At 40.5% G+C, this 13,153-nt stretch overlaps 1 protein-coding gene across 1 annotated transcript in view; it reads right to left on the minus strand.

Moving 5' to 3' along the window:
• Nucleotides 1-477: 477 nt before the first annotated feature.
• LOC125486408 (protein AMBP-like) overlaps nt 478-13,153 on the minus strand; it is a 27,743-nt gene continuing 15,067 nt past the window's right edge. Inside the window, exons 6-7 of the mRNA XM_048613834.1 lie at nt 1,336-1,372; nt 478-716 (exon numbers count right to left, since the gene is read on the minus strand). Of these exons, the coding sequence (XP_048469791.1) occupies nt 707-716; nt 1,336-1,372 (47 nt within the window). The 3' untranslated portion in view covers nt 478-706. The remainder of the gene's footprint in view (nt 717-1,335; nt 1,373-13,153) is intronic.

Raw genomic sequence — 13,153 nt, forward strand, 5'->3', positions numbered from 1 at the left:
AGTAAGTGACTTGAAGGGGAACGTAGAAGTGCTGACGGTGTTCTCATGTACTTCATGCCCTTATCCTTCTAGATGGATGTGGTCCTGAGTTTTGAAAATGATGCCTCAGGATTTTTGATGAATTTCTGCAGTGCATCTTGTACATAGTACGCACTGTTGCTGTTGAGCGTCAGTGGTGGAGGAATTGGATGTATGTGGACATGGTATCAATCAAGCGCCTGCTAGGTTATGCTGGTGTCATTTTTCAAAAGTATGAAAGAAGGAAGGAATGAGATACTCCCAAGGTCAAGATGGGCCTCACCTAACTTTTCACCCAAATCTCCAACATGTCTCGCCAGAGCCCATATTGCTCAGACCCCTATTAGTTTCTGCGCAAAAAATTGAATAACCAAAATGAGTATCCAGTCACAGGATGCAGGAACTTCTTATATCGATCGGCATTTTGCATATTGAACAGTCCACGCCCTGGTGACTTGATGATTTTCAATTACAGAATTTTATTGATCAGTTAGTTTGAAAGCATGGTCACAATACTGAGCGTGAAATTGTGTAAACTCCTTTCTTTCTACCAGTTGCATTTAGGATCAGTCCGTACAAAGTGTTCGATGGATCACTTAAAATCATCACTTTAATGACTATTTCCTTCATTGTTCTCACTGTTTTCTTCTTGTATTTCCAGCTACACTTTGTCGGAACAACCAGAAGTTCATCGTCTCCTGTAAAAGAGAGGAGGGTCAGTGGCCTCACAGCCGGTTCCAAGTTAGTGCCACACAGTGAGACAGCAAGTGAAGCACCGAGCAGTTTCCTTCGGACTGAGCTTTCCCTCCAACTGTCGGGGAGGCTGTGTCCTTTTCACAATATTTAATCCGTCCATACTGTAAACAGTTAAGAACCTTCTGATTTCTGCCTGTCTTTATCCCCTTGGACACTTGTGGACTGACTGTCTCACTTCAGCCACCAGCAGAACTCTGGATGGTAACTGTGAGTTTGACCAAATCCAGCCCCATGAAATGGAAGTGATCAGGAAGTAGAGCTACTTCCAGCTGAAATATACCAGGAATCAGCTGCTTAAGTGAGTAAAAGGAACATATCCAGTACCTTCTAGCACTATTGTGCAGTACTTCTCAGCTCATACACCTTCCAAGGGCACCCAGTGATTTACCCAGAGCTGTCATTCTGCTGAATTCAGGCTGTACCTATTGTTAATCGTAGTGCTGTTCGTGTAGTGTCCAGAGTTATACCCTATGCTGTGCTTTACCCAATCGTGTGACATTTGCTGTTCCCAACTTGATTGAGTTGTGTTAATGATGCACCTGAAGGCAAATTCTTCCTTACCCTGTGCTCCAAATATCATCGTTTTCCGAGCAAGATCCTTATGTAGAAAGGATAGCAGAGAAAATAAATCAGTTACATAATCAGAAATGTGACAAGAATTAAGCATTTTTTCTCTACATTATTTCTCAAAATACATATTTAAAGTATACTCACAAGTAGCTGGATTTATAATCAGGGGATTAAATTACATATAAAAATTATGAGAATTTGTTTAAATCTCTTGGATTGATGAACAGTCCAGAACAAATACAGTCAAATATAAAGCAGTTATGTGAGCTGTTCAGCCATGGGTCTGACTGAATCATTGCTTACAGCATCAATCCCTGGGGTACCCTTTCACCACATCTCCCGAGCCCGAAACACCCACCTGTTAACCAGTTCTGGGATAGTTCTCTTGGTACCTGTCCCTACAGTAATCTCAGGGCATTCAGCTTGTAGTACACGCTGCCATTTCAGTCTAATATGTAGGAAGTGAATGAAGAGATAACCCACCTGCAAAACAGAACCTGGGATAGACTTCCATGATGCTCATGCTCCTGTTAGACGCAGTGTGCGCACAATCTAATGGTCACAATTCATATTCTTCATTCAAATTTAGGGTGAGTCAGAAGGCTCTGTAATAATGAATTCCCTTCCTCACCCAAACAACAGTGTGACAATTGGATTGCAACAAGTCCACATCACGTATGAAGAGGGGAACTGATTTTAAATGGAACATAGGATCAGGAGAAGGCCATTCAGCCGCCCGAGCCTGTTCTGTCATTCAATGAAATCATGGCTGAACTGTGGCCTAACTCCAAATACTTACCTTTGGCTCATGTCCCTTAATACCTTCGCTGAACAATAATTTATCTAACTGATTTAAAACTAAAAACTGATCTAGCATCAACTACAGTTGGTGAAAGAGAGTTCAAAACCTCTACCACCTTTAATGTGTAGAAGTGCTTCCTAATATCTCTCCTGAATGGTCTGGCCATTTTTAGACTAACTTTTAGACAATGCTCTCTAGTTCTAGAATCTCCAACTAGTGGAAAATGTTTCTTTTTATCCACACTGTCTTTTCCTGTTACTATCTTGAAAAGTTCAATTAGACCACCCCTAGCATTCTAAATTCTAGAGAAAACAGACCTAATTTTTATAATCTCTCCTCTTAACTTAACCTATAAAGTCCAGGTTTCATTCTTGCAAATACAACAAAGAACTGCAGATGCTGGAAATTCTTAAAATGTGTCAGTGGACCTGAAACATTAACTCTGCATTCTCTCCACAGATGCTGCCTGACCTGCTGTGTTTCTCCAGCAATTTTCTGTTTTTTGTTTCATCATTCTTGCAAACCAACATTGTACTCCTTCCCCCCAAAGCCAATATATCCTTCCTAAAATGTGGTGCCCAGATCTGCTCACAATATTCCATATGGAGTGTAACAAGAGTTTTGTATAGCTGCAACATAACCTCTGTGTCCTTACACTTCAGTCTTCTCGATATCAAGGCCAGAATTCCATTATCTTTCTTGATTATTTTTGCACCTGTTCATCGAATTTTAAACATCAATGTTCCTGAACACTCAAAAATCTTTGGACGTCCATTGTATTGAACTTCATATCATGTAAAAAGTACCCTGATCTATTCTTTTTTGGTCCAAAATGGAAAACCTCACACCTGCTTACATTGAACTCCATCTCCCACAGTTTTGCTCATTTATCTATCAATATCCCTTTTTTATTTTATGCTATCAACTATACCGTCTGCAATGTCGTCTAACTTTGTGTCATCAGTACATTTGGATATTAGTCTTTCTGTGCCATTATCCAAGTCATTACTAAACAATATGAATAATCAAGGGCCTAGAACCGATCCTTTTGGGACACCACTGGTCACATACTGTCAATCTGAGTACCTATTCTTTATCCCTACTTTCTGTCACTTGCCATTCAACCAATTTTCCAGCCATATCAGTAACTTATCCTCAATCCGTGCACTTCATCTTTAGCTAACAGTATCAAACGTCTTCTGGAAATCCATATAAAAAGCATCCATAGACATTTGAGTTAATGTTTCGGGTCATTGACACTTCCTTAGCACTTGAGCCAAAACGTTAACTCTGATTTCTTTCCACAGATACTGCCAGACCTGTTAAGCTTTTCCAGCAATTTCTATTTTCATCCCTGATTTATAGCATCCACAGTTCTTTTTTTATCCGTAGACATTTGTTGTCCGCTATCTTAGTCACTACTTCAAAAAATTCACTGAGCTTTGTCATGCACGACCTGCCTATCATGAATCCATGCTGGTTCTCCCTGCTTAACTGAAAATCTTTGAAGTGTTCAGTTATCCCATCCTTGATTATAGACTCCCAACAATTTCCCCACCATAGATGTTGAACTAACTGAACTGTAATTCCCAATTTTCCTCTACTGCCCTTCTTAAACAGCAGAGTGATGTGTAATTTTCCATTGCAGAGGGGCAATTCCTGTATTGACGGAACTCTGAAAGGTTATAGTAGGGCAATGTACTCCCTACTTCCTTTATCATTCTTGGATGGAAATCATCAGTTCTTGGGGGGTTTTAATTCTTTAATTCCATAAATTTCCTCGTTATGAATGTTTTACATACATTAATTTTATTCAGTCCCTGTTCCTGATCCACTATGAATTTTCTCAGGCCTTCTGTCAAGTGGTCCTCCTTTACTAATGTAAATGCTGAGGCAAAGTAATTTTTCAACATGTCTGCATTTCTCCGTAGTCATTGATAATATTCCCAATATCAGTCTTTAGTGGGCCAACATTGCCCCTGACTACTTGCTTTCTTCTTATGTAACTATAAAATTTCTTTTAATGGACTCTAATTCTCCGTGTAAGCTTCCTTTCATAATCCCTTCTAGTAGCGATTATAAGTTGCTTTGTGGCCCTTTGCTGGTCTTTGTATCTTTCCCATTCAACAAGATCTGTGCTTTTTTTTGTCATTTTGAAAACCCTTTCTTTTAGTTTTACACTGTCTGTTTTGGTTTTAAATAGAAATTGATTGTGCTGTCATGACAGATCACATTTAGAATGAGCTGCATAGACCGTGTTAGGTAGCCAAGATAACAAGGTGTAGAGCTGGATGAACACAGCAGGCCAAGCAGCATCAGACGAGCAGGAAGGCTGACGTTTCGGGCCTAGACCCTTCTTCAGAAGTAGCCAAGATGTCCGGTGCTGCAGTGTGCTGTCTAATTGAACGAGTAAATCTCTGTGTTATCAGAAATTAAAATTGTATATCAGTCTAGTGATTTCTGAATACCAGGGTGCATATCAGTTTGGAATCTAATCTAGGAGTATGCATGGTTACATAAAGTATAACAGGCTCCTGGGAGTGAGTTAAGGCTGGAATCCAAGTGAAGAGATTTGGTAATTTACATAAAGAGGGACATATGCCCAGCTGCGAGTTACAGGTTGGAATCCGATTGGATGATTAATATATGAAATCATATGGAGTTACAGCCTGGAATCAAACTGAAGAGTTAAAGAGTTTTCATTTTAGAATAACAAATGGCTGAGAGTGAGCAATATGCCGGAATCCATAGGATTTCAATGCTTATGGCATTCAGATCACTTTACTCACCACAATGTCAATAAGCATTTTGAAAATTGGTTTGAGGTCTGGAACTCTCAGCAAACAAGACCAATCTACTCACTGCCGGAGTGAGGAGAACAACATAATCTCTGGCATTCACTTCCTAAACATTTCTGCCTCACCAGTCTGTCAAACACTCTGTAAAACAGCCCCATTTGCCAAGCTTGTGGTTATCTGGCCAAATATCTTTTTATGTGATTCCATATTAAATTTTTGACTGGTTCCTGTCAAATGGCTTGGGACATTTTATGTACAAAATCAGTGTCAGTAAAGAACGAATACCAGAGAACTTAATGGAATGAAGTGACTGCAACCACACTGGACCTGGTCTTTTAAAAGGGGGAGATGGAGGGAGAATGGATGAATTGGTTTTCGTTTTTCCCTAAATTCTGAAACAGTTTCTAGGAATTGGAAGGTAGCAAACATAACCCCACAATTTAAGAAAACAAGAAAAAAGAAACAGGACGCTATAGACCAGTTGGCTTAACATCAGCAGTTGGCAAACTGCTAGAATCTACCATTAAGGACAAGGAACAGGGCATTAAGAAAATCATAATCTGATTGCACAAACAACATCAATTTATGACAAAGAAATCATATTTGACAAATCTATTGAATTTTTTGAGGAAGTAGCTAGTGTTTTAATCAACTCTAACTGCCCTTAAACTGAGTGGCTTGCCAGGGCTTGTCAGAGAGCACTTAAGAGTCAACCACATTGCTGTGGTCACTTATAGATGGCAGATTTCTTTTCTGGAAAAGTATTAGTAAACCAGTTGGATTTTTACAACAATCCATGATAGCTATGATGGTTGCTACTACTGAGACTAGTTTAAAATTGCAGATTTACTCATTGAACTTAAGTTCCACCAGCTGCTGTGGTGCTGTGCTCAGAGCATTGACCTTGGTATCTGAGTTACTACACAACTAATATTAACACCACACCACCATCTTCCCCAAAATCCCTCATGCGATTGCGGGTGATATATAAGAAAGGATTGTGAATTAGTCATTGAATAGAAAATAAAAAGTAGAAATAAACAGGCTATTTTTGGTTGGCAGGGTGTAACTGTCAAAGCACCATTAAGATCCGTTCTTGGACCAGTTACTTAAAATCTATGAGAGAATTACATGAGGGGTTCAAGTGCAATGTATCTTTATGTGTTGGGAATAAAACATCAGGTAGAAAAGTAATTGGTAATTAGAAAGCAACAAAACTACAGAGGAATAAGACGTTGTGGGCGTGAGTTGGCAATAGAATACAACATAGTGGAATGTGAAGTTGTCCACTCTGGTTGGAAAAATATTTGCAGAATATTTTTGAATGATGAGACTGGAAAAGGTTTACATTCAGAGGGACCTGAATGTCCTGATGCATGAATCATTGTAAATGAACAGGCAGTGCTCTCTGTTTTTACCTTCCATCCTCATTTCCAAGGTTGGTTTTCCATTGCCCTCTGCAGAGTGGCTAAACAGGACAATCTCCTACGCATTCCACCTGCCAACAGCTGTTTTGGAAGAATTTACAGGCTGAAAATCATCCTATTTGGCCACATTGCAAACACACTTTCCATGGCCAACAAGTCCTGACATGTGACTCGAACCTGGAGCTTTTCACCCAGAAGAAAGGACACTACCCATTTTGGCACAAGATGTCCCACAAACACATTGGTACAGCATGCTATTAGGAAATTAAAATTGTATGTTTGCCTTTTTACATAGCAGTTAGAGTATGAGAGTATGACAATAATGTAGGGTATTGGTGACACCATGCCAGGGCCACATGACATGCACGTTTGAGTGGTAGAGCAAAGTGTGCAGAGGACTCTGAAAGTTTGCAGAGGGATATAGATAGTCTAAGTGAGTGGGCGAAGGTCTGGCAGATGGAATTCAATGGAGATAAATGTGAAGTCATCCATTTTGTTGGGAATAACTGTAAAAGGGACTGTTATTTGAATGGTAAAAAATTGCAGCATGCTACTGTACAGAGGGATCTAGGTGTTCTTGTGCTGGAACTGCAGAAGGTTGGTTTGCAGGTACAACAGGTAATTAAGAAGGCAAACGGAATTTCATTCTTCATTGCTAGAGGGATTGAGTTTAAAAGCAGGGAGGTTATGTTGTAACTGTATAGGGTGCTGATGAGGCCACACCTGGAGTACTGCGTGCAGTTTTGGTCTCCTCACTTGAGAAAGGATGTACTGGCACTGGTGGGGGGGTGCAGAGGAGATTCACTAGGTTGATTCCAGAGTTGAGAAGGTTGGCTTATGAGGAGACTGGGATTATATTCATTGGAATTTAGAAGAATGAGGGGGGATCTTGTAGAAACAAATAAAATTATGAAGACAGAAGCAGGGAGGTTGTTTCAACTGGCAAGTGAAACTAGAACAAGAGGGTGTAGCCTCAAAATTAGGGGGACCAGATTTAGGACTGAATTGAGGAGGAACTTCTTCATCCAAAGGGTTGTGAACCTGTGGAATTCCCCTGCCCAGTGAAGTAGTTGAGGCTTCCTCATTGAATGCTTTTAAAGTTAAGATGGAGAATTTTTTGAGTAGTAGAGGAATTAAGGGTTATGGTGAGAGGGCGAGTAAGTGAAACTGAGGCCATGAAAAGAACAGCCATGATCTTATTCCAGATGACCTACTCCTGCTCCTGGTTCCTATGTTCTTGATCTCCTTGCCTAAGGAGAACATACTTTACCCCGAGGGAGTACAACAATAGTTAATTTGACTAGCTCTTGAGATGAAAGAATTGTCTTGCGAGATTGAGTCGGCTTTGCTTCTATTCTCTGGGATTTGGAACAATAAAATTCTTAAGAGACTTCATGGTTAGGAATTATTTCCCTGTCCAGGGAATCTACTACACAGGCTCACTCAGAATAAAGAGTCGGCAATTTATGGCTAAGCTGAGGAGAGATTTCTTCATTCAAGTGTTGTAAATCTTTCAAATTCTCTTCCAGAGAGAGCTGTGAAAGCATTGTAGTTTAGTTTCATCACAACAGGGATCAATAGTTTTAGGTTATGGCTAATACAGGAAGGTACAGTTGAGAGATATGATTGTTCTTAATCTTGTTTATTAACAGAGTGAACTATAAGATGCAAATAGTCTGCTCCAACTCATATTTCTTATGTAAAGAGAGAATCTAAAGACATGTTGTCCTTATTGTTGGAGAGAGATTCATGTAGTTTACAAAGAAAATTATTTTCGAAAGATGAGTTACAAACTGAGTATGTCTTAGAGATTAGGGAAGAATTATATTTAGAATTGCAGATCTTTTGTAAGTTGGTGAGTACAAGCTGCAGTCTACTCAAGTTTTTGGTTTTGTTTTATAGAGAAAGTAATAATTCCTGGGATGGTTCTAAGCTAATCAAGGAGTTCAAGTGGTTTATAGATAGAATATTATGTATTGGGTGATTCTTGCAGTATCCCAGTGCATAATAGTGGAAATGCAGTGAAGATCAATACTGTTAGGAACTTGAGCACACAAAGCAGTAGACCATCAGCTCTGTGAGCTTACTCCTATCATTTAGTAAGATTCTGGCTGATTATTGACCACAACTGTACTGTCATGCTTGACCCACATGCCCTTTGATTCCCTTAAAATCCAAAAATTTGTTGACCATAATCTAGAACATATTCAACAACTGAAATGTGCAAACCCCTGACCTAGAGAATTCTAAAGATTCACACCCTCTGATGAAGGCATTTCTCATAATTTAAGCTCAAACTGGCAGTCCTTTAGTTCTAAGACAATGCCTCCTAGTTCCTCAGCATTCCACTCGTAGGAAACATTCTCTCTGACAAGCCTCTCAGAATCTTATATGTTTGAATGAGATCAAGTTTCATTCTTCTAAACTCCAAAGTTTGGCTTAATATTTTGTCATGAGATTCTGTGGTATAAGCAGACAATCTTGTAGAAATTGGTGATATACCCTTTAAGAAGAGTGTATTCATCCTGAGGTAAGGAAGCTGAAATAACTCCACAGAGGCCAGTATCCCATCACCAAGTCATGCTTTATTTACACATGGAAAGTCCTTGACACTGATCCAGCTCCTTCAGGGCTAGGTCTCAGAGCAAACAGGATATCGGACACTCCTATTCTAAACTGTCAGCCAGGACCAGATTATCAGCCCCAATCAGGGAATTCAAACCAGCTCACCTGGTTGACCTCGTTACAAACACTACATCCCTCCCTTTTTGAGTCCAAGGACATAGGCTGGTTTGTTTTTTTGTACCTCTTCCTAGGACATTTTAGCACCGGGTCAGGTTCTTCCTTGGATACGGGCAGCATGTAATGCATAGTAACTCGCCTCTTATGACTGAAATGTCTCAGAAGAAATTCATTCTCCTCTTCAGGCGGCAAAGGCATTGAGGTAGCGACATCCGCCGAATCCATCTCAGATTCTGAGGCGTCTTCAACACTTGACAGAGAGGGAGAACCCACAGGTTCCACCAGTCTTTTTGATTGTTCCAAGGAGCTGGGCACGTTTTGCTTCTGCACAGTTTGTGAGTTTGCAGCTTTTATATAGTCCACATGGTTGTTCAGGACCATCGCACCTACCCACAATTTATATGTCACTGGACCTGACCTCGCATTGACCATGCCTTCCCATGATTCCTACACCAAACTTCATCTGCTGAAGTAAAATGTCTCTCTCACATAGCTGAGTCTTGTGTTTGTAATTGGCGTTCCTGATGCCGTTTCAATCTCCTTCCTGCCCCCTCCGGTCCTAAAAGATCAGATTTAATCTGGTGTGGAGTCTTCTCCCCATTGGCAACTGTGCTGGAGCTGTCCCTGTAGTTGCATAAGGGGTGGACTTATAATCAAGTAGGAATTGGGGCATTTTAGTATCTAGTAGGCTGCTTCTTTAAGCCTCACTTCAAATTTTGGACTGCTCTTTCTGCCAGACAATAGGATGATGGATAGTATGGAGCTGTCCTTATATGTCAAATACTATTCAACTTTAGAAAATGCTCAAATTTCCTGCTGGTAAACGATGGCTTGTTATCTATGACGAGCACTTCTGGAACTCTATGTATTTCAAAAGATGCACGCAGCTTTTCTATCGTCAGCCATGTTTGACGAATGAATTCTATGCATGTCCAACCACTTTGAGTGGGCGTCCACAATGTCTAAGAACATTGAGCCCATTAAAGGACCGGCATAATCGATGTGTGACCAAGCCTGGGGTTTATTCGGCTATTCCCACGAATGTGCGATAGCTGCTGGTGGTAATTTTTGACTTTATTGGCACTCTGGGCAGGCACTGCCCCACCAACACGGCTATGTCTATAACCAATTTTGGCCACCAGACATAACTGCTCGCCAACATTTCGGAAACCCCTGGATGATCCTTGGTGGAGTCCAGCTAGTATCTGGTAGTGACCTTTACTGGGGACAGTCACCCTTGCTCCCTATGTAATATGCTGTCCTAATTGTTGGTAAGGGATTCATGTGGTGTATATAGAGTATTAGTTTCCAAAGATGAGTTACAAACCTGAATATGTCTTTGAGATGAGGGAAGAACTATATTTAGAACTATATGTAGATGTTTTGCAACTGACTTACAAGCTGATGATACCGTAAACGGCAGTCTCGTATAATGGTACAAACTTTTATGGGTATTAATTGTACCATACTTCTGGAAATTCTCATCTAACCATAATTGCAAGTACACATGGCTCACGTCCAACTTCATGAAGGAAGCACCCAGCCAGCTTTGTGTGTAAATCCTCTATGTGAGGGATTGGCTATTTATCCAACTGCATAAAAGAGTTTACCATTTGCTTAAAAACCCCACAAAGGGGAACTGACCCGTTGAGCTTCACAATCAATACAGCTGGTTCTGCCCGTTCAACAAACTGGACTGGTTTGATGCTTCCTTCACTTTCCAGCCTTCTTATTTCTGTCTCCATTTTTACTCATAAGGCAAATGGCACTGGGTGGGCCTTGCAGATTTGTGGAATTGCTTCCTAGTCAACACTCAAGACAGCCTTGATTGTCCCTAGACCTTCCAGAAAAACCTCCAGATATTTAATTAAGACTTCACTCAGGCAGCCATTTTCTAATTGAAAAATGTTGAGCCAATCAAGGTGAATCTTTCTCAGCCAAATTCTCCCCACGAAGCTTAGGCCCAAAGCTTTTACTGCAGTCAGTGGCAGTTAAACAAGCTGCTTCTTGTAAGAGACTGGAATTAGTTCCACTTGTCTGCGTTTGGTCCATATCTCTTCAAACCTTTCCTATTCTTGTACTTAACCAAATGTCTGTTAAATGTTGTAACTGTACCAACATCCACCACTTCCTCTAGCCATACAGTGCACACACAAACCACTTGCCATGTAAAAAGGTTGCCCTCATGTCCTCTTTAAAACTTTCACCTCTCACTTTAAAAGTATGTCACCTAGTTTTACACTCTTCCACCCTAGAGAAAAGACCATTGTTATTTACCGTATCTGTGCTCCTCATTATCTTATAAACCTCTATAAGGTCACCCCTCAGCTTCCTACGATCCAGTGAAAAAAGTCTCAGCCCATCCAGTCTATTTTTATAACTCAAACCCTCCATTCCCAGCACCATCCTGGCCAATCTTTTCTGAACCCAATCCAATGTAATAATATCCTTCCTATAGCAGGGCCACCAGAACTGCACACAGTACTCCAGAAGAGGCCTTAACAACATCCTGTACAACCTCAACATGATGCCCAACTCCTATACTCAAAGATCTGAGCAATGAAGGCAAGTGTGCTAAATGCCTTCTTAACCATCCTGTCTACCTGTGACACAAATTTCAATTAATTATATATCCAAACCCCGAGGTCTCTCTGTTCTACAACACTACCCAGTGCCCAATCATTAATTGTATAAGTCTTGCCCATGTTTGTTTTATCAAAATGCAAGACCTCACATTTATCCAGATTGAACTCTATCTGCCACTCTTCAGCACATTGACCCAATTGATCAAGATCTCTTTGTAATCTTAGATAACCTTCTTCACTGTCCATTGTACCACCAATTTTGGTGTCATCCACAAACTTACTAACCATGCTTCCTATATTCTGATCCAAATTGATATATAATTGATGAACAAAAATGGACCTAGTACTGATCCCTGTGGAATGCCACTGGTCACACACTTCCAGTCCGAAAAACACACCTCCAACCCTGTTTCCTGCTAAAGCCAATTTTGTATCCAATTGGCAAGCTCTCCGTGAATCCCATGTGATCTAACTTTACTAATTAATCTACCAAGTGGAACCTTGTCAAAAACTTTACTGAGGTCCATATAAACAACATTTATCTCTCTGCCCTCATCAATTTTCTTAGTTACTTCCTCAAAAATTTCAGTCAAGTTTGTGAGTCATGATTTCCCATGCACAAAGCCATGGTGACTATCCCTAATCAGTCCTCGCCTCGCCAAACACATGTAAATCCCATCTTTCAGAATCACCTCCAACAACTTGCTCACCACCGATGTCAGGCTGACAGGTCTATATTTCCCAGGCCTTTCCTTACAGCCTTTCTTAAATAAAGGCAACATCAGCAACCCTCCAGTCCTCCAGCATCTAACCTGTCATTATAGATGAAAGAAATATTTCTGCTGGGAGGCCCACAGTTTCTTCCTTAACTTCCCACAATATGCTGAGATAAACTTGATCAGGTCCTGGAGATTTGTCCACCTTAATGTTTTGTGTGACCTGTAGCACTTCCTCTCTGTATTGTAAACAATCGACAAAACATCAATATTTATTTCCCCGAGTTTTCTAGCCTCCATGACCATGTCCACAGTAAAAACTGACATGAAATATTCATTTAGTCTCTTTCCCAACTCCTAACACATAGATGACCTTGTTGATCTTTCAGGGGCCCTATTCTCTATCTAGCTATTCTTAATGTACTCTTAAAATCTCTTTGGATTATCCTTAACCTTATCTGCCAAGGCTATCTCATATCCCATCTTTTCCAGCCTGATTTCCCTCTTAAGATTGCCCCTACGCTCTTTATGCTCGTCAAGAGATTCATTTGCTCCCAGTTGTCTATATCTAATATATGATTTTTGCTTATTCTTGGCTAGAACCTCATTATAGATTCCCTAGAAATCATAGAATCCCTATGGTGTGGAAGCAGGCCATTTGGCCCATCATGTCCACACCAACCCTATGAAGAGAGATAACAAGGTGTAGAGCTGGATGAACACAGCAGGCCAAGCAGCA

Source organism: Rhincodon typus, chromosome 28 (assembly GCF_021869965.1).
Source record: "Rhincodon typus isolate 14 chromosome 28, sRhiTyp1.1, whole genome shotgun sequence".
NCBI classification, from domain to species: Eukaryota; Metazoa; Chordata; class Chondrichthyes; order Orectolobiformes; family Rhincodontidae; genus Rhincodon; species Rhincodon typus.